Genomic DNA, 22885 nt, shown 5'->3' on the forward strand with positions numbered 1-22885 from the left:
TTGTCGTGCCAATGGAGCTTACTTTTTTCTTCTTGGAGCCTCCGTGGGCCTGGGATTGGAGGAAGTCGATGAGTTTGGTTTGCTGGGTGATGGTTCCCTCCATTTTCACCTTCTCATGAGAGTATACCGCCTGCAGGTGGAGCTAAGTGAACATCACTACTGCCATGAATTTCTCCTCTAGTAATTCACTTCACACAGAGGGTGACAGAGAGACATGGAGATGGGTGGAAAGAAAGGGGGACTGTGTGCCATGTTTGGAGGGGGGAGTTATGCAATACTGTGGACCAGAACAGATAACGACAAAAAGGTTTACACTAACTTTAGCGTATGCATATGTCAGTGCTGATCGGGAGCTCTCATATCTCTAATATATGTGTATTGATCCCTCCAGCCCCCCAACTTGCCAGCTGTGGTGCATGCACATGCCAAGTAGAAGCACCTGGATGTTCTCCAGCTGGTATTCCAAGTCAGTCCTCTCTGTTTTGAGTAAATCAGTCTGGTCCAAAGCATCCTGCAGCCCCTGGGTCAGGCGGAATATGTGGGTCTTCTGGGCTTCCAGCTGCTGCTGTAGTTTCTCTTGCTGCATAGGGTAAAACAGATGTTCACATCATTATCTGAATAATGATGTGAACATTATTATCTATAATGTTAGGGTGTTTTTGCACCTGATAGTAGTAGACCAGGGTTCGTTTGGAGACCACAGTTGCAACATTTGTTACATTTTCAGTTGGTGCGGTTTGCTTACACACTGCAACCCTTTGAAAAACCTGCTACACCTTTCACCAGTGGGGGCGCTGCATCAAGTACCACAGAAGAAAGCAACTCAAAACTTCCAAAGAAGACACTAATGTAACTTTATTCACAAAATATAAACAAAAATGGAGTGGCGGCAAATCTTAGCAGTTGAGGGATTTCTCTTTTATTTTGGCAAAAGACTGTAGGACATTTCTCCTGCTAGTGCTACACATGAATCTTTGTTATGGATGCATTTACCCAGAATGCCCTGAGCTGTAGTACACTTCCTGTTTTGGGAGCAGTCTCTAGACAGTTTGCTATTCACATATGCATTCAAACCACATCAGAGGTTACTTCAACCAAAACAAGAAACCAAGACCAAGGTTTGTAGGCCCAAGGTTTTTTGGTCCACCTTGAGCCCTTAGAGTCCATTCACAACATCCTTGTTTAGTCTGCTTCAATTAAACTATGTTTGTCTGATTTGTTTGGAAAGGTGGGAATGGATAATCAAACTCTGATCCAGACCAAAAAAGTGAAATTTGGTCGATTGTAGTGAACTCTAGCGCAGTTTGAATGCATATGTTAACGCCAAGCAGACTGGAGACCATTCCAAAAGCAGGAAGCAGACTAGTGGAGGGCATTCTGGGTAAATACAACCAAATAAATCGTGTAAAGTCTACAGCCAGCAAGAGAAATGTCTCGCTAGCAGTCTCGCTGATCTTTTGCCAAAGACAAAAGAGAAATCCTATAACCATCAAAATCCATTTCTGTTCAGATTTTGTGAAGATGGAAGTTGCGCTCAGTGTCTTCTTTGGATGTTTCCTTTTGTGGTTGTTGGTGCAGCGCCCCCAGAGGCGAGAGGATGAACAGGTCTTTCAAAGGGTTTGCTTAGTTGGACATAGTGCAGTGTGGAAGCAAACCTCATCAGCTAAAAATGTAACAAATGTTGCAACTTTGCTCCCCAAACAAACCAAGTATAGAGGTGGGAAAACACCTTTAGGCCTGGATACTGAGTTTTTGCTAAGCATTTGCTTTTAGCAAGGTTTCTGTATTAAATGTAAAGCTAACATATGAAGAAAACAACAGAGACATCACAAAGCATTAAAAATATCTGCATGTGAGGTGGAAACACAGTAGGGTTCAGAGACAGCACTGCACCTCCTCCAGCAGTCTCTGCTTCACGTCCCTCTCACTCTCCAGCTTCTGTTGCAAACTCCGGGCGTTCATCTCCAGCATAGAGTGCTTCTTTTCCAAATCATTTAACTTAGGAACACAAGAAAAAGCCTTAGGTTTGAAATTTGCAAACAGCAAGGTAAAAATGTTTGTTGTACAGTGTAGAAAAGCGTACAGTGTCTGCAAGGCTCTCGGCTTTGAGTTTCTGGTCTTTAAGGGCTTGCTGCAGGGCCAAGATCTCAGCTTTGTGCTCTTTCACGGCTTGCTCCACAGCCTGACGAGACTCAGAGCAGCGCTGCTCCGTACGCAGCCTGAAGCACAGAAGACAAACTTACCTACAAGATTTCCTCAGCTTTCGAGGACCTAATGTTGGGGGGCATTCATTATTTTTATCTGTTACTCTGAGTGACGAAGAACAGATCAGTAGAGCATGCTTTAATACTCTTTTACTGCACCAAGTGTTCATTGCACTGTTATTCGCTGTCTATAAAATCAGAGAAAATAAATCAGATTTTTTCCAGAAATAAATTCAAACAGACCCAAGAGAATACGCCCAAAGCTTGTTGATTTCATTGTGTGTAGGTGGAACTGGAGCTAACAACAATATCAACTGAGACATTAAGATAAAAAGATGTTGGGTATTTCTAGTAATTCAAGCACTTGTTTTAAAATATAGCGTGTCTTGTTACTAAAAAAATGTATTCTCACAGCACAGATCACTCACCCTTACACAACGGTGTAGTCTACCTGTTCTGTTTCTCAGTGTCCAGCAGCCTCTGGACCTCCCTGGTCCTCCTCTCAGCCTGGCTCTTCTCGTCCTCCAGTGTGGCCCTCCAGGCCTCCCACTGCCGCTCCTTCTCCAGCAGCTCATCGTTCAGGCTCTCCAGCTCCACAACCTGCTCCTCCAGCATGGTGCACGTGGTCTTCAGAGTCTCCAGGTTCTGTCCGCATCAGATGGTATGTTACGTTATGCTGTATGGAAATGAAGACTCAAGCAATGAAGAAACCATTAAGCAAAAAAACATGTTCCAAAATGAGTCTCAGTCGTTTCAGTGGAGACTTTATATATTTCATCTTAATCTGACAGGAAGTTCATAAAATAGTTCATAATATCAGTACTTTACTAAAAACAATAGACAGATGCAATCAAGAGTAATGATGTAATGTAAGTGAGTACTTATGAGAATGTTGGTTTTCTATTTTTAATAAATGTACAAAATGCTCAACAATCTTTTTCCACTGTCAGAACAAGAAGGAAAGGAAATGGATTCATTTACAATTTGGAATAAGGATGTGACATAACAAAATGTGGAAAAAGTGAAGTGATGTGAATACTTTCCACATGCATGAAAAGTAATATTAACATTAAATAAGTATAATTCTATTTGGTTTATTTATGAAGCGCCATTTCACAGCAAATATCACCTTAAGGCACTTTGGGAAGAAAAATCACTTCATTTCAATCATGAATACATTCCTACTGATCTTGGACATCAAATGCTGCATTAATATCTGTTAATTATTCAAATTAGTTTAAAAAGTTTCTATCTTAGGAGATGGACTGCATCGAGTCACTGACTTGCAGCATTCACTCCACCTGTACAAACATGGCAACAGAAACTTGCTGGCGTCATGTTGTTGATTTTACAACAATCCCTCAAATAACATCTCAAGCTTACGAGATGTGCTTATTTCTAACATCACAAAGTTAAAGTCAAACATCTCTCGTCTGGTAGGTAGACCTAAGAACCAATGGGAGGAAAGTGAAGAGACAAATTAATTTCCCAGATGTTCCTTGGAAGAAACATACACTATTCTCAGTAAGTCAGTCAGGAAGCAGGCTTTGTAAATGTATCAGGCTGTGCCAATGCCCTTTGGCAAAACTTAGCTACACTTGTCAGAATAGTTGCCAAAATATGAATTATATGTTTAAAGCAAATTGCTTTGTATCCCTTTAGAATAAAACATTATTTCCACCAAAATCCATGGATGACGATAACCGACATTTCTGAAACTTAACAGAGGCATTGCTGGGGAGGACGATGGTACCGTTTCCTCTACACATTTGTCCCTGGTAGAAGCTTTAGAGCATTTAAAGATAAAATTCATAGTACACACTGTATTTTCAGGAAGAACTTGAGACCATTACAGCTAAAAACCCTTCATCTCCTGGCTTCCCCAAAGCCACAACATCTTAAATATTGTAAGAAGGGATGACAGCATTACAAAGTGGTAAAAGCTTTCTCAAACAGACATTTGCAATAAACAACAGGCTGGAATTGCAAGTAAGTACTTTGAGTTTTTTTTTCTGTCAGCAATGAAAAAAAAGTTTAAATAATAAAGTAAGAATCCATTTTAGTTTCAATCATTTGTTTATTTGAAATGTTCAAAGCAGCCAAACTGACCACAGTCCTGAACCACTGAATTATGCATCTTCAACAAGAGACTTGGAAAGTGACAAAGTATAAAAGTTTTATCCGTGGATGACTGGCATCAGGTCATATATGGTTTATAAAGGATGGAAAGAGTTACTTTTTCAGGTAGATTACAGCTTGCAAAATGTGAAAATATCTGGGTTAACTGGGAAAAAAACCACTAATAAAGTAAAACATATAATTGTCTGCCCTCATTTTAAATAACACAAACCAGTGCAGCTGCACAGCTTGTTTGCATCTGTATTCTGACGGATGTTTGGACGCAGCAGGGCCTAGAAAGACCTGTGTTTCACGTCTTACGGTGCATTGCTTTAGACAAAGAGTTTGAAGACAAATATAGCCTCTGCCGGTGCAGCAGCAACACCACGGCCCTCTGAAGTCCAACGCTTCCACAGCTGACACGACCTGGGAGTGATGGGGATGACACATCCCTCCCACACACCACCCCGTCCCTCGTCTATGACTTCCATCGCTGGTTACACAACCAGCAGGGCTGAGAGCGATGCTGGACACCCACACACACATCCTCCCACAGGGCCAGCGCTCACATCACGCTGCCTCATCTCTCTCTCTTTCACTGCAGCCAGAATAAAACATAACCAACACCAAAATAACATAAGACTTTCACAGGCCTGATTTACACTTAACCCTGTTAGACGCAAGATGTTGAGGTTGCCCATGGATAACAGGACGGTGGGTATCTCAGGTAAAGTGAAGACTTAGGGTGAATTCACACCAGGCCCATTTAATCTGACCTCCAGTCGGTTCGTCTAGAGTCCGGTTTGTTTGGGTATGTGTGAATGTGCAATCGAACTGTGATGCAGACCAGAAAAACAAACTCTGGTCCACACATAAACCTCGGTCTAGGTTCAGTTTAAGTGAACTCTGGTGCATGTTGAATGTCTGGATTCCAAGCAAACCAGAGACTCTGCTCCAAAAGCAGGAAGTGGGCTATAACGTAGGGCATTCTGGGTAAATACAACCTAAACAAGCGCACAAGCCAAACACTAGCAGAAGACATGGCTCATGGTTGTTGCAAAAAATAAATCTTACAACTGCTAAAATATGATGCCACTCCATTTTTGTTCACATTACATGTCTTCTTGAAGGTTTCCTACAACAATTCTTGGTCCAGCGCCACCACAGGCGAGGAGGGGAACAGGATTTTCAATTAGTTTGGATTGATTGACACACTGCAGTGTGAAAGCGAACCGCACCAACTGAAAATATAACTAATGTTGTAATTTTGGTCCCCAATCAAACCTAGTCTACCGGACTATCAGTGTGAAAACATCCATAGCTTGTAGGTGTGAGAGTGAAGTCCAGAGGAGACATGGACCAGAAGACAAACTGAAGCACCCTGTCGAAAGCAGTTCACTGTTTTCACAAAACACAGATCATTTTTTTGTGACAATTATTTTTACAAAAATGAGTCCAAACCTAGGTTATATCCAAGTATTGTTGTAAAATGTTGGCCAAGCAGTAAATCCTAAAACTGGGCAGAAACATTTGCTGTTTGTGTGTTTACTTGCTAAAAGACTCACACATCCAAGGTGTTACAGAAAATGAAGGGAAAACCGTTGCTTCCTTGTCTGGTTGTGATCCATGTCAACATCTTACATGGTTTGTTTTTCTTTCTCTCACATCCTTAGGCTACTTCGGACCACGCAGCTTTCATTTACTTGAACAGTTTCCTGTTCTAGTCGGCTTGTATGATCTCCAATTGTCTCCCAGCAACAGGTTCAGCTTCGACTTCAGCTTGTAAACCAACCATTCCCTGATTTACCATAAAAACATTCATTTGTCCTGAACTCATCCAAACTTATTCATGTCGCAACAACCAACTTCAACCTATTTCACTGGATTTTTATGATAGGTCAAGACAAAGCAGTTCATTATTCTGAGAAGCTCCATCTGTTAACCTCTGATAAAAATCCCAAGTAAGATCTAGTTAGTAAACAAGTTGTGGATAAGTTTAAAGCAGGGTTAGCTCAGGTGGGAATATATGTCTGTAAAACAACTAGAAGCTCAGTCAGACATTTCATGTGTGAGTGTTTAAAGGCATCAGTCTTAGTGAATTCGGTATCTTGTGCTCCAGTCTCATCACTTCATGGCCTTGCTGTTTGCAACGCATTATGTAAGAACGCAATAAAAATCTGGTTTCAAAGTGTGATAAAATGTCATCAAAATCGCAAAAAGTAAAAAAAATTCTTTAACATGTTTTGTTACACTTTGTTTATGTAATAGCATCACTACAATTAAAAAAATTATAATGTAATAAAGTTGTGCATTATGCAACAACAATATTATGAGACTTAGGGACATTTTAAAGGACAATTTATTGTCCAGTAAAATGTGTTATTGTGACAGGTCTAGGCATAAGAATCCAAAAGAATTGCAGCTCTAATTATAGCAAAAGGTGCTTCTGGGAAATATCGACTTTGGGGATGAATGCATCTCTTGGAAACCAATCAGTTTCATTCTGCTTCACAATTATGGACAACCTTCCCCATAAAGCTTGCTATTTGAAAGGCACTTTAAAGCTGAATTATCCAACCTGTCCTTAAGTTACAAATATGTCCTTAAAGCACTGGACTGATTGACAAGTTTGTCTAAATAAAAAAGGTTGCTGGTGAGAGGCGTACCTGCTTCTGGTTGTTGAGGTGCATTTCACGGTCAGCCACCTCGTGCCGCAGCCTGTCCACATCCTGGCTGAGCTGCAGCCGGTCCTCCCGCTCATCAGAGGCCTCGTCCAGCTGCTTGGACAGGTAAAAGTTCTGCCGGTTCAGCTCAGCGTTCTCCTGAGTCAGAGTGGTTAGCTGCTCCTCAAGATCAGTGATCACCTACAGAAGAATGGAAGAACTTGTATTTTGCTTAAAGAAAATACAACATAAGCAGTATATTTAAAAGATTAACAATAAAAAAAGGAGTTTCCTGTCCTCTACTTGTTCTGCTGGTTCCTATGAACAGCTAATATGTCAAGTGCATTTTTTTCCCACTGATTTTTGAGCAGGTTTGCAGAAACATGATGTTAAATGAGATTAGATGTGAAAGGTGATCTGCCCTGGTTAAAATGGCTCTAGTGGCCCCTGCAATACATGTGAACACATCTGTCCATGTGCTGAGGGTCGTCTTTGTGGAAGATAGTGAGAAACTAGTATTTTAAAGAAAGAGCTTCAGGTGTGAGCCATCCTTTATATTTCGTCTTTGTTTCCAAAAGAGCCAAACATTTACGTATTTTTTTAAAGGCACATCACATATTTAGAAATGTTCATGGTTTGACTTTTTAATCAAATTAATCTACAGCAAGGCATAGATACATATTTGCTTTTTGAGCTCTTCTTTTTTTAACTTTCATTCAACAATATTATATGGTAAGATCAATTATATCTAAACGTAAAAAAAAAGATGAAAAATGAGAGCAAAAATGATGGGTATATATAAAAATGTATTTACCCCGGTTAGTTTAGCTTTCAATTCACCCACTGAGGTCTGATGAATTGTCGTCTCCTAATTAGTACCGTTTTGCTGATGTGGTTTAGGTCCCAAAATGCTGTTAAACTACTGCATGTCTTAAAGAGGATTTGTTTAAATTCCACATTAAAATGCAGTTGGTTGTAGTTTGTCTCCATGTGTGAATAATTCTTCACAAGATATTTTTACACTTATTACATTTGTAGAGCCAAAAGTTCATTGACTTACTGTTTTCTCAACTTCAGCTTAAAAACAGTAAATTCGTTGTTGTGTTTCAGTGTTTCTGACTGCATCTCTGGCAGCCGGTGGTGTTTCCTGTGTTTAGTCATTCATGGCTTCATACTGGGTTTTGGGAACATCACTCTCATGTTTGCAGGTTACTTGTTTTAAGGTTGACAGAGTTTTCCCCAGAAAACCTGCTAAGCCCGATGGTAGGGGCACCAGAGGAGTTCACCAGCGGCCCAAACCGTTTCTGTGTTAAATGATGAGTTACAAAAATATGGAGGCACACAAGCAGGCATCATCAACTATAAACCTAGCTTAATAAGTCTTTGCTATAGCTGTTATTGGTGTATAAAAAACCCTATTTAAAATAAACAATGCTTTGTCTGGTGGGCTGCCAGGTTTATAAAACACCCTGCTTTGACACAGAGGCAGAATCGATTGGTCTGACTGCAGAGACCTGCATGTAATCCTTCAAATATTGTAGTGATTCTTCCATTAGTTGAAGTGGTCTAAAGGCAATCAAAACTAGTAAATATCTCACTACTAATTAATTTATAAAACCTGGCAACTCAAAAATAAAATCCACAATTTTGACTTCTGCAAAAGTTTATTCAAGGTTGGACAAATGTACTGAAAAAGAAATTCTGGATCTGAAATGCTGTGTCCAACGACTGTGCAGAAACTAATATGTATAAAATGTTTTCAGAGAACCCGACTGAAAACATCTAAAGAGTCTAAAGAAAGATCAGTGATGAGGCACTTAAATGTACTTATTGCAGAAACAGCTGTTGCTCTCCAGACCCCATGCCTGAGCCTTTCCCCTGGGAGTTGTGTGGGACGGCTGATGCCACATGCACTACCTACTTGACCGGGAGTCAAGAGTCAGTGCAGGCCTTTTGAGTGATAGCTCTCCCTGTAGTGCATTACTACAGCTTTCTCTGGGTTTTACTGATTTCTTACCCAATCTTTGTCAATATTTTGTTAATGTTAAAAAAACAAAAAACAAAAAAAACTGTTTCACAATTGCAGTGTTTGCATTAAATAGGAAACGCAATTAAAATGACATGAATACGTTTGTTCAATAAATCATTAATAATTATGGTAGCAACGGATGTAAACAGCTGAGATGAGAAATATTCATAATTCAGAACTAAACTATCAGCCATCAGAAGAGGCATCGGCCTCTTATTCAGGCGTTGGAGCGACAAGCCTCCCTTAGGTGGCGTTTTGGATAAACTAGTCTGTGATTTTACAGAATATATAAGGATTCGACACGTTGGAATGACACACAACTTTTTATGACTGTACGATGCTGTGAGAGCTCTAGTGGCGTCAGATGCACATTGTCTAAAACAAATAAAATAAAATAAAAATAAAATAAGTCTTTGTTGTTTCCACCAGTAGTAACATCCAGCTGTTGGTCATGTGACTCATGTGATGTGGAAAAAAGTATTTCCACAATTATTTCATTCAATTTTGCAAAATACATCTGTTTTAATACTGCTGAAAAACCACCTCACCCTAGTGCTAAAACTTGAGCTTGAAAAACATGAGCTTTTTTCAAAAATGGGTGTTTTTGTGATTTCAATTTACATGACTTCATGGTTAATGGAATCGCAGCTACTAATACTGCGTTAATAAATTCTTCTATTTTTGCTGAATGAGAGTCAGATTTCACTAAACAGTTCATGTGAGTTTGTCTGTGTTGTGTTTAGACCCTAACAATAGCAGAATATGCACAACGCATATTCTAAGCATAAGTGTTATCAAATTAAGTAAGCGATATAACAGAGACTAACAGCTAATCTTCAAACTCATCCCAGCAATCCAATAATCACAGCCGGAGTCTAAAACATTACCAAGAACAGCTTGTGAAAGAACTGAATGAATCAGCTCCCTCTGTTTCTGAAAGGTAGAGTAAAACCATAAAACCAGATCACAGCTCAGCTATCTGCTGAGGAGAGCCACTCAGTTTCTAATTCTAAGACGAGATGAACTGTATGAACAACGAAGAAGGAATTTAATTCTTTTAGCCAAACTAATCTCTGTAAAGTGATAAAGTGGCATTTTGCCATTTCTAACCCAGAGAAAGTCTTACATTGTGTATGGATGTGTTTATTTCATTTGACCGAAACTGTCACTGCAGGGGCAATGTAATATGAGACAGATAATCTGTAGAAAAAAATAATAATAATAATAATATCAAGCTCCTCTCCCTTGTCCCAGACAAGAACTAGAAACAACCAATCAGAGTCAAGAGGTGAGTCTTAGTGCTGTCAGTGGTCATGACCATTTATTCATCAATTACAGGTTAATAATCAGTCATGAATAAACATTAGTTTCTCCTCTATTAGCACATTCAGCAGTTCATAGAGATGATTGACAACACTAAGACCCTCCTCTAGGCTCTGATTGGTTGTTTTCGACTGCATTTTTTTTCACCACAGTAAAAAAAACAAAAAAAAAACAAACAGTTTCCAGAGAGGAGTTGGAGGAACTTGATTTTTTTACATTTTATCTGTCTCATTTTATACTGTGACGACATGGTGACAGTTTTAATGTCATGTAAAAACATTTTTTTAAATAAAAGTTACATACTGCAGCTTTACCCCCCAACAATTAGACTCCAGTGTTACATGAAGCACATTAGGATAGTGATATAATGCATTCATCATTTTAGCAAGATATCTTGCTTATTTAGTCCAGGTATTCAGAAGTAGAAGTGGGCCAATCGTTTCATTAGCATAAGGTCCATTTTCTCCATCAGATATTCACAAGCTGGTATGGCAGGAGAAATGAGGGTTAGACTGATGAGGCTCCAAGCTAAAAGCCTTTTGCTCTCGGCTCTAACAGGAACATGTAAACCATGCAGAACTTCAAGGAGGCAGAAGAAAGAAGCAGAGCTTTTAAGTACATAAATTAGCTGTCTACTCAGCACTGACTCAGTGCGTCAGCTCCTCTAAGGAATGGAAGGGGACTGACAACATCCACTGAATCCAAAAGGCGGGGCGCGAGATAAACTGTGTGAGGGCTGCAGGGGTGATCTGTCATGCATCTATATTTACTCGACTCAACTGGCAATCAAATCAATTGAGCAACTTTCAGAACTGCAGTAAATTGCATTGAGAGATTTACTTCCTCAACGCTGTTGAATGCAAATAGCTCGATTCTATTTGTGGAAGCTGTGGGTGTCAGTTTCCTTGATTGTAATTAACATTTACTGTGAGCTGAAGCTGCAAAATGCCAATAGATCTTCGCCTTCCTCTGAGTATGACTAAGCAGGGAATTGATAAGTAATCTATTGCCAAACTCAAAATGGAGTCTTTATTCTGAACCGACGAGGTTTTGACAGATTTGTTGTATATGACTATAACATGTCCTTGTCTTTCCTTAAGGTCTGGATGATTTGAAAAAGTTCAGAAAGACACTTTCAACTGATCCAAAATGTGAGCAATCTGATTAGAGCTGGTTTGCCACTTATTCCTAAAATACAGAATAACCCTTTAATTGATGAATACATTGTGTAATTCATTTTAAATACTCTAAATATGGACAAATACATAAAAACCATGTTAATAACACAATGATGGAAACTCTACTTACATTTAACAATGTATGAAAACTGAATAAATGTACACTTACTCCGCAAATCCAGAACAAACTTCTAGAAAACTGCAAAACAGCTGAAAACACCAAGCTCCTTTAAATCAAGGCTAAAAACCGACATGTTTGTAGCTGCCTTTAATTAATGATAAATGGAGCATTTACCAATATATTTGATATATTTAGATACTGAATACAGTTGGTAACACATTTTTATATTATCCTACATTTTTGTGTTATTTCAGGTTGTAATTTTGTCCAGACTGTACAGTACAGTCTTAAGTTTCTTATATTTATTGTTATATTTTACCTTTGTGTGAATCTGCATATTTACATCCATCATCTGAATTTCCTATTACTATTATTCCTATTATGTCCTATTACCATTTGTTTTTCAGTTTTTTATAATGTTAAATAATCAAATTTAAAAAGCACTTAGAATACTAAATATGAATCTCAATACTTCTTGCGACCATCTTTTTTTTATATAACTTGTGCTGATGCAAAGTGCTGCAGGAGTTTGCTGTCTGCTCAGTAAAAGTAGTGACAGCCCTGCTTTTACTTTTCCACTTGAAATGTGGCAACCTTAGACAAAAGGTTAATGGAAAAATCATGTTGCTTCTGTAAAGTTCTGGCCTCCCGTTAATAATATATAAGAAATTAAAATTCTTTCTTCACAGTTTCATGTGTTCTCTACAGAGCGTTCTGCTCTCAGATGGCAAATTTACTTATGACTCAGAATATCTAAGGGTGTGTCTCCAGAGCCGCTTGGTCTGCTTTAAATGGACCAGAGTTTGTTTCCTTCTTTCGTCTGAACTCTGGAGCAGATAAAAGACTGTTTTCTCAAAGTGGGAAAGCAGACAGACTATTCAGGATCAAAATGAACCAACGGGAGAAAAAGATGCGATCTGAAAGCTTGAAATCCTTGAAACACATCACTCTGTATCTTTGTAGCAGCAGCACATGTCGACCTGCGTTTCCATTCACCATGTAATTGCACAATTTGACATTTCAAAGATAAACGTGCTTAATGGAAACACAACAGTTCTGAAAAAATCTCTTTGGCGCTTGGATGAGGTGTGTTTTTTTGGTCATATCGAAATTTGTTTATTTTGCAAAACCGCAATGGGTATCACAACAAAGAAGACAACAGGAAGTGGCAGGAGGACGATGGCATGGCCTGTTTTCTTCTGCTGATGCAAAGTGCTACAAGTCTTATGTAGACTTTTTGCCTACATAAGATTATTTGTATGTGACTTTAATTGTGTTTCTTTGTTGTTGGAAACACCGCAATTGTGAAATTGTGTTTTATATCGACATTATTGACAAAGTTTTCCACACATTTGTAATGGAAACATAGACATTGCATCTCACCTCTGCGATCTTTTTCGACTGTGCTGCATCACATGTACATGAAGCAACATCCTCTGCTCTGTTAGCTAGCAACTTTTGTAACTGCAATACATTGTTTAAGTGGGTTGATCAGCTGTGAAAAGTACAGTGTGAAATTAGGGTGTGTAATTTATCACATTATCTAAATTATTTTTCAACAATGAAGAAGCTGCATTATCCAGTACACGTCACACTGCAAACACTATTCAGCCAGTGAAATGTAAACACAGCTGAAGAAAGAGTGATGAACTTGCAAACAAGCCATCAGATTTGCTGTCACATTGTTCAGACTGATAAAGATACAAGTCTTTATCAGTCGAGTGGAGAGAGTGGATCAAACAAACCAGCCCAATCTGCCAACGTTGTGGAGAAACGGTTACCGTGGGAGATCCTGTTCCACTTCCTGTCAACTAACTGTACCGTTACACTTTGCAGACATAATGCTTTGTGGAGAAACACTGGTGACAATATTACACGAGGTTGGACAGAGGTGCTGACATGTTCACACTAGAAACAAAACAGTCTCCATGACAACAGACCAGGGCACTAATGTTGACAGGGCACTCTGAACTACATGTTCTGTTTTTTTAAAAATACTTCACAAAAACATCACTACCTTTGTTCTGTCTTTACCTTACACTCTTCTGTTATGCTAGATTTTTTATTAATTTTTATTGTGAAGCATCTAGTGTTTTTTTTAAAGTTTACTTACTCACTACTTTTCATTTTCTGTTGCAGCTCAAAGTTTTAAAAGTTGAATTCCAGGTAAACACACCCAGAATATAACTTCTTGTCCTCTTTTTGATTCGTCTTAGCATTAATGTTGCTAACAGGACATGGTGGTCCAAGAACACCATGTTTAATTTAAGATGAAATCTAATGTTTACTTTGTAGAAAATGTAAGCACCAAGACTATGAGTCCAGTCAATATTGTGTCTAATAGTTGCAAAAGTTAGCAACAGACCTTTCAACCAAATAAAAAGCTGTGATAATGTAATTTGTTTACTATTTCGTCTCCAATCTACAATTTTTTAAATTTTATTTGTAGGGGTGTGCATAAGACTGACATAACACTCTCATAAACATGACATAACATCTGTCGAGTCCTTATGAATGTCTATGACTGTTGTCATGAAGTGTCATTTGGTAAATAATGACACTTTTAATGCAAAGTTGCTTTAAAAGTTGCATTAAAAGTCCATTAAAAGTGCCAACTTTGCATGATTTTGTAAATAATGACAATTTAATACAACGTTGGCATTTTTAATGGTCTTTCAATGCAACTTTTAGAGCAATTTGCATTAAAAGTGTCATTATTTACCGAATGACACTTCATGACAACAGTCATAAACATTCATAAAGACTTCTTTATGTTCATGACAGGTGTTATGTCATGTTTATGACAGTGTCATGTCAGTCCAATGCTCACCCCTTCAAATAAAGTGTTACTGACTGCTTTCAGTCACCAAGCTCCCTTACTGTGGAAGCAGCTTCCTGTTTTCTTCAAAATGTAGACACTATTTATTTGTAATACTAGATTTCTATCAGAGCTTAAGGGGCAGAGTATTTAAATTAACTGCTGATTAAACCAGGATATATCAGCAGGCAAAAACATTTCTTAACCTTAATGCTTCATGTAACTGTGCTAATTACAACGAAGAGGATGTGAAAGCATCAGTGGAGAGGCTCCATCATATGAAGCACTTCTGAAAATGTTCACCCAGGATGAGAACAGGAGATATCATTGGAGGATCATCCAAGCCGTGCTAATGAAATCTCATCACTTGGAATCTTATGCAAAGAAAGTGTTCATGTTCTTGCTCCTAGTAATTTAGCTTAACATTTTTATGTATATTTAATATAGAGAATACAATCTGCAACTTTGTTTTAAACAAACTGTCCCTGAGTGCAAAGCGAATATGATGTTACCATCTGAGATAATCGCTGCTTGCAGAGACCCCAGCAGTGAACAAAAGGCTGCACAGCTGCCAGTTCAAAAGTTATTTTTATGCGTTTCATTTATTGTTTTAAAATTTGTATGCTTCAACTCAGTTTCTTTTGAATGTGGTCCCATTCTGAAAAACAGCTCTTAAACTTTAAAAATATTTCAGAAAAAATATTTAAAAATGAAACTTAGCAGTAACTCATTCTCAATAATCAAATCTGAACATGTCAAATCATGTGATTTGTGTTAAAATTCAGGCATTGATGGGAGGCCAGGATGTTTGATTGGTCCTAACCAGCAGCATAGTTTGCTTGTGCCTTGGGCCAGCTCTGGCTAGTAAACAACATTTGTGTTTTGGGGATAAAATGTTCATTTTTGGTCTGATGAAGCCAAAGCACCTTTTACACATGTTTGCTCTTGTCTCTTGCATGGCTGCTGGAAACTGCAGGACAATTTATGGCTATCTTTCAGAAAGTCCACATGTGTGGAGTTCAGGACTAATAGTTGTCTCACTACTGCTCTCTTTGTTTCCAGTGCCAGTTTAGGTGAACAACCATGTTTTGGTAGTTGTGTCATACTCTATTTTCAGATGATGGATTGAACAATTCTCCATGAGAAGCTGAAACCTTATATTAAGCTTTTTAAAACTTTTCAACAACTTTCTCACTGACCAGTTTGCTGCACTCATGATGCAGTTTGTTCTTTAATAAACCAGCTGGATTTATACTGACATTAAAAAACATCTAGTTGGGCCCTATGAACTATTTAAGCATCTTCTAAAAGCATTTGCTGTGTTGGCTTTGGATTTTAGGTATCACAGTAAATGGCACACTTCAGATTTCTACATGTGAAGAGATTTTTAAAAATGTATTATTTTTTTTCTCAATTTTACAATTTTGCAGTATTTTTGTCTGTCTTTCACATAGCATGTTACTAAAATAAACTGACGTTTGTAGAAATAATATAACAAAATAAAAGTTTAAAGTAATATGCATACTTTTGCTAATGTACTGAATGTATATTCAAACAACAGTGATAAAAACTTTAATAAAAACAGGATATGTTCTTTTGGATAATCCTGGCAGATCATAATTTTATGGATCCTGTTATTTTGAAAGAAGATCATTTATTTTCCAATTCTGCTGTTTTAAAGTGCATCACAGACAAAGTAACTCTCAGACTAGCACTATGCAGAAAACTGAGAGGTACTGAAGCTCTTTGTGTTGCTAAACTTAGTGATGTTGCCTGATTGCTGGACAGAGGAATCTATGAACACTGCAATCTGAACAGTTTGTTAGTGGGAGGATCTCAAAAGTAGGGCAATGGGATAAAAACAGACTGAGATGCTAATGGTATTAGTGCAAGAATCTATAGATACTTAAACAACACCTATTGAGTAATAAGTTGGCTTCACCCTTTTTCACCACAATGAACGATAAAAGTAACATTTCACCGAGCAGAAAACAGATCAAAGCTAAAAATTTGACTAATTTCTAACCACCTAAAAACGGTAGCTGTAGGTAACATACTCAACATTATAAACTCGATATATAATCACTAATAATAATAAAGATGTCAAACAATAATGGCTGGATTAAACCATTCTTTTCACAACTAATACTTTCATTTCAAAGTTATATTATTTCTGGATGTTTAAAAGCAAAGTCAGGAAAAGGATAAGGCGTTCGAGTATAGCTGCTGCCTGTGCCATTTCATAAGCTCAAATAATTGTTTAGATTAAATATTTGGTAGCATATCATATTTCAAGTGAAATTAATTCCAATATAATTGGACTAATGGGTAGTCCTTGATGCACACCAGATATTTTTAGTAGATGAGATGCTCAACCTCAAATAATTCAAACAGATAAAGAACAAAAAATAGAAAAAAGCCAGGAAAATATAATCACAATATTCACCAACAACACTGAAATGAGATGCTTTCTGACATCATGCAACCCCATGTAAGAATACATGGCAGCTGAAATACAGAAGTGGTTCCTCTGAGGGTTAACAGGAAGTCTGCTAACAGGAAGTCTTTACACGTAACAAAAAAGCTGCTCCGTTTGATCTTTTTGAGCTTTCAGCCTCATTTAGAAATATTAGCAAACTTCTGCAAAACTCATAGTTAAGGTATGATGTGGTTCATCTTTAGGTAATGTTTTGCAGTTAGCTTAACATCAGTGAAGCTAACCATGCTAATCACTAGCATAATATGCTAAAAATGGCTTCAAACGTCAACCCTGTGATTCTTTTGGTTTTGAAAATTATATTAAGTCGTATTTTGCTGAGAGTGGACAAACAGTGTGGCTTCTGCTCCTAAAATTAAAGACTATATCTGCACAAAGCAGAAGGGCTAGAAAAAAAAAATTAAAGTTGATTAAGAGAAATCTGAATGAGCTGAAATTGATATTTGCAGTTCAGAACTGGAGATGAAGAATCTTTGGTTATCACATTTCTATCATTTCACAGTTAATCTTGATAATATACTCAATACTTTCACTAGAGCAATTAATAAACTTGAGAATTAATCTATTTAAAAAAGCATTTGGAATAACAATGAATAAATGAACAATTTATTTTAACAGTGATTTTGTGTTGCCCTGAAAAACATTGAATTCATAATACAATTTAAATGTTTGCACTTAATTTTATTACTCCCAGCTGCATTTCCATTGAATATATTATTGCAAATTTGACATTTCAAAAGTAAATCTGCTTAATGGAAACACCAATTTTGAAAAAAAAAAAAAGGTTTTTGATTAAAAGTTTTGCTGCTAGGAAGAGGTTATTTTTTTGGCTGTATTTTATATAACTGGAATGGAAACTTTCTTTTTTTTTTTTTTTTACATCACACGAGTCCCATAATTAACATGGAGTTGTTGCCACTGGTGCAAACCACGAAGAAGAAGAAGACAGGAAGTAGTTGGAGGCGTGGCGTGTTTTTTAATTACTCCCGTGTAATTTTAATTGGTTTCTTATTGAAAAGAAACACTGCAATCGTAAAATTGTATTTTTGCAACATTAGCAGAATACTGAAAGTTTTCCGCAAAGTTAGATTATTTCAGTATGTTATTGAGAAGGAATATATTATAAAGAAAAGAGGTGCAAGAGCTGCAGGGACACAAACAGGCTATTTAAGTTGTGTGTGATGATTCAGGAGGTGTTCAGGGAAGGAAAGCTGTCAATAACAAGAAGCAATGAAATAGCAGGAAAAAAATAAAAAAGGAGCAACTCACTGCACAGCTGTCTCTCAAGGCATCATACTTGCGTTGTATCTCATCTCTGTGTGCCTACGAAACATGGCAAGAGAGACAGGGAGACGTCACTATCAAAATGACATGACACCAAAGCTTAGAGAATGATGCTTCTTTGCTTTCTGCCGTCCTTACTCTGAGAACAGTGATCTCCTCCTCAGCTTCTGCAGTGGTCTCTTCCAGCTCGGTCTTGGCCTGCTGCAGTTGGCTCTCAAGAGCGTGGCGAGCCGCCTGAAGGTTGGTAATTTGAGATTCCCGGTCTTGCAGCGACAGGGTCAACTCTGTCACCTGGCGCTTAATTTCCAACTTTTGCTCCTCGTTCTCCAGTCCAATCTACATGAGAAAATGAATCCCCTCATTTACAGCTGCAGCCAGAAAGTCAGAGGCATGTTGACCTGTCAAAGCTTTCCACAGGGATCAGACAACAGCAGTGGCATCTCTAGAAAATTTTCATGGCCAGACATGATCAGAAAAAAATTTAGGTGGGCAGAGACTAAAAATAAAATAACAAATGTGTCAATATAAAAACATTTTTTATATGTACATTCATTTACTTATTTATTGGGTTTACATGTATTTTTTGAGTCAAGAAGACAGCTCTGTATGCCTTCCTATGACCTGAACATGATTTTCTGGGGCGAGGCACCATTTTTCAAGAGGGGGCCATGGCCTTCTTGAGCCCCCTTTGGGAGCGCCACTGAACAGCAGCAAAGCTGGTGAGCTAAAGTAATTTAAACTCACTGATTAGTAGATATTTAAATTATAATTAAAAAGCTAGAGATGAACTGAACAATCTACTGGTGACTGGAAGTAGCATATTTTTAGCTTGACTGGCCCTAATCAGTAAAGGCCAGTAATAATTTTTTCAACAGGCTATACCTAAACACCAACAAGTTCTTCCTACAATAGTCTTTGATGTCAAAGTTACTACAGGATGTTTAACTCAAAGTTAGCCATCTTAAAAAATAAAGTCTGAGGAAGCATGAAAGTTATAATTTGAAACAAGTGTGACTGCTACAGGGAGATAGATGTTAGCAGTTAGCAGGAAGGCTAAACATATTACAGCAACGTTTCTCTAAGTCTTTGGAGCGTTCAGCTTCTGTCTATAGGCACTGACTGAATTTGGAAAAAGTTAGTAATATTTTGTAAACTTCAGACCTAGGATAAAGATCTCAAACTTCTCAAAAATCAAGCTAGCATTGTCTAGCTAATCCTGGCTATGCTAACTGCTACCATAAAATGCAGTTACACATTGGAACTCTGATTATTTTTTCTATCACTATTTTTATAACTTGCTTGTAGCTGTCGAATAATAATAAAACTCAGAGTTACTCTCTATTTTACATTCCCTGGCACCTACAAAAGTGATGATCAGAAGACGAGAACAAAAAGATCAGATTTGGTATTAAATGTCTCTTGTCAGGTCAGAGCTTTATATAACCAGTCATCAGATATGAGCTAGAAAAGTCCAACTGGTCCTTCTCATCCTTGCTCAAGGGTTAAAAGAAAAAAAAATCTGGTTGATTGAACAGGACATTCAAAAATTGTTTAAATATTTTCTTGCTAAGTGAGATAATTTCCTGTAAAAGAACACAGCAGCTCTCGTTTTAATGAGCTACATTTACAGCAACTGCTGTACACCAGATGCTTACTAACATCAGAAATGATACTAATAAATGTAAAAGTTAAAGTCATGGAGTGCTAAGATGATGCAATAACACAGGCATGTTTCTATTCAGAAGCAGATTGACACAAATGGAAGCTCAATTTTGCAATTTGAAAGGACAGTGCATGAAGTTTACTTAACGGGGCAGTTTTATGTATTTTCAAGGCACATGGTGGTATTTATAGCAGAATCAAGTAACTATGTTAAATTCAGTTGTTATAAAAAGATGTACATATCAAATATGTCTTTGCAATTTAACACCTTTAAATTGGGCCTCTGTCTCTTTAAAAACGTCTGCTCTTTCTGAAGCTCTACCTTCAAGAAGTCATCACAACATGGCACTTCTATAAATCCTGTAAACAATGTTTTTAGCACTGGTATAAATAAAACAGGTGTTTCATTTAAACAGATGTTTCATTTATATAGGAGCTACTAATCACTAGCTCCTATAATGAGCTCAGCTGATGTGCAGTTCCATAGTGTTTGCTATTTTATGTTGGCTAGTCTGGAGGAACTGAGTGGGGGAGCAATGGGAGGGATGCTCTTTGAGGTGGAAGCTTGATAGCTTGGAATCTGCAGATCTGATGAGGAGCTGCACCTTGAAGGCGGGGCTAGGTCCCACCATGAGTTTGCACAGCTGAATGGTTGCCATGGGAGATTCAAGGATTTTTCAATCATGCATGAAAGAATCAAGGCAACAATCCAGGTATATTTTTGATGAGGGAATAACATTGCAACATGATGTAAAGCTCAAAAAAGTCAGTTTTATATAATACTGGCCCTTTAAATTGCCCTTTTACTTAAACTCAAAATCACAGAAGAAATACTGTAAAATAACTAGCAAGACTGAAAGACATAAAGTTCAATCCTACATCTACTTATCAAGGACATGAAAAAAAAGGAGAGAGAGAAAATGTCCGCTAAATAAAACAGCTTCACATTTGACTCCCCCTAAATATCTTCTCACCTCCCGGAGCCGAGTCTCCAGTTCCAGCACGCGGCTCTTGTTGCTCTGCTCCTGCTGACTCATTTTCTCCAGATGCTCCTCCAGTTTGGCGTTCTGGGCTTCCAACTTCCCGGCCTGAGACTCCAGGTAAAACTTCTGCTGCCGAAGCTCCGAGATCATCTCTTCTTGGGCTTTCCTGATGCGATCACACATTGATCTGAGCAAGCGCTTTGACAGAAGGTTATGCAGCAGAGGCACAATCTAAATCAGTCGCAGTAGCTGCTGGATATGATTTATTAAAGGCTGTGCACAAGCTTCCTTCACTCTTCACAGAAAAATGGCGTGAAAAGCTGCGGCCTACACTTTGATAAAGGAAGATCTGTGAGATGTTTGATAGTTTAAGTGGAAGACGTGTTTTTATGTGGATGCTTACATATTTTTCTGGGTGTAGATGCTGCTGTTAGCTGCCAGTTTATTAGCCTCTGACAGCTCTGCAATTCTCTGCTCCAGGCTGTTCATCTTTGAGTCCATCGCATTAATGGTCTGAACAAAAAAAACCCAACATGTTTCAATTTGACATTTAGAAACTTCTGCAGATGTTGCATTTAGGTCAAATTTGTTTCAGGCTCCTTTTTTGTGTTGTGCAACAAGATTTTTTTTTCCAAATGTAAAATATGTGTCAGTATGATCAACGTTAAAATAAGCCTGAGATCTCCGCTGCTGCCAAGCTGGTCAGTTCTTACCGCCTTCTGTTCACTGATGATGCTGCACTTCTCCCGCACCTCCTCCTCATATTTGCTCTGACTGGACTCCAGCATCTCCTTATCAGCCATGTCCGCCTTCATCTGAGCCTCCAGCACCTGTTCAATGCCAGCCGGCCCACAGAACCACAACCAGGATGTCACTTAGCGGCACAGAGAACGGTGTGAAGATGACATAGTGTAGATTTTCCAAGCATAAAGCACAGCTGACTGAGCCAAAACATGGACAATAAATATACAGTAACGGTGAGAGGTGTACCAACATTCATCCTTTTAAAAAACTAGATTAGGGTCAATAAGTTTTTTAATTTTTCAACTTGTTTTGAGAGGGTTATGTTTTGCAGTGCAAGTCATTGAAGTTGTATGCTGTATGATTATTCCACCTAATGAAAAACATTTGAAATGTATTGTTAAAATCCCAAAATAATTCTAAATCAATGCTGATGATAAGTGTTAGTAAACTTCTCACATCCTGAAAGTGAATGTCGATATGCCGGTGGGATGTGATTTGATGTATTTGGTGACCAAACCTTTATTTTGTCTTCATAGAGCTTTTCCTTCTGTTTCAGATGGGTTTCCAGCCGTTGGGCAGTCGACTGGGTCTCTCGCAGATTCTCCTCCAACTCCTACACAAAAACACAAACGAGTGATGATCGGAGGCTAAAAGCAGCAAAAGGCAACAATAAACAAACCCAGTGAATTGGGTTTTATACAGACTTTAATTATGGCAGCTTTTAATTGTTGAAAATATTCTATACACTTCTTGTGCTGGGAATTTCTTATGAATTTAGAAATCTGAAGGAAGTCATCTTTCAAAATGAACATGGGCAGGTTTTCTTTGCACCACCTTTGGCAACAGCTTTCATAAAGCATTGTTGACAGGAGACATTATTCATAACTGTATGCTGGCTCTCGGTTTGTCAAATGAGAAAGAAAGGAAGCTCATAAAACCTCTTTATCAAAACATGGACTCCTTTTCTTTTTGATGGATTCTTTATTGGTCTTATGAAGAGCACAGACCACCTTGCTGTAGCTAGATGGTGACTGGAACAGGAAGATTTTTATTATTGACCGGCCTTGATTAGTGACCAGCAGACAGCAGATTTTTTTGCACCAAACCTAAGTGCTAACAGGTTGCTAACAGCAACACTTTGGTGTGAAAATTGCAACAAAGGAAAGTTTCAGTAAGGCTGTCAAAAGAAAAATAAAAAGTGAGAAGAAGCTCAAAAATGTTAAGAACCTTGTAGAAAGAACCTTCACAGAAAATGTAAGGC

At 38.0% G+C, this 22885-nt stretch overlaps 1 protein-coding gene across 5 annotated transcripts in view; it reads right to left on the reverse strand.

Annotated features, from left to right (window-relative positions):
• citb (citron rho-interacting serine/threonine kinase b) overlaps nt 1–22885 on the reverse strand; it is a 68512-nt gene that overhangs the window by 16763 nt on the left and 28864 nt on the right. For 3 of the 5 annotated variants that reach the window (XM_015019036.1, XM_015019038.1, XM_015019039.1), the window contains exons 10-21: nt 22142–22237; nt 21594–21710; nt 21284–21393; nt 20872–21046; nt 18374–18571; nt 18221–18274; nt 6989–7186; nt 2656–2849; nt 2084–2219; nt 1894–1998; nt 440–580; nt 23–142 (exon numbers count right to left, since the gene is read on the reverse strand). In XM_015019036.1, the coding sequence (XP_014874522.1) occupies nt 23–142; nt 440–580; nt 1894–1998; nt 2084–2219; nt 2656–2849; nt 6989–7186; nt 18221–18274; nt 18374–18571; nt 20872–21046; nt 21284–21393; nt 21594–21710; nt 22142–22237 (1644 nt within the window). The remainder of the gene's footprint in view (nt 1–22; nt 143–439; nt 581–1893; nt 1999–2083; nt 2220–2655; nt 2850–6988; nt 7187–18220; nt 18275–18373; nt 18572–20871; nt 21047–21283; nt 21394–21593; nt 21711–22141; nt 22238–22885) is intronic. The other 2 variants (XM_015019040.1, XM_015019037.1) reach the window with 1 other exon arrangement.

Source organism: Poecilia latipinna, unplaced genomic scaffold (assembly GCF_001443285.1).
Source record: "Poecilia latipinna isolate Pla-1442-1.1 unplaced genomic scaffold, P_latipinna-1.0 Scaffold2360, whole genome shotgun sequence".
NCBI lineage: Eukaryota > Metazoa > Chordata > Actinopteri > Cyprinodontiformes > Poeciliidae > Poecilia > Poecilia latipinna.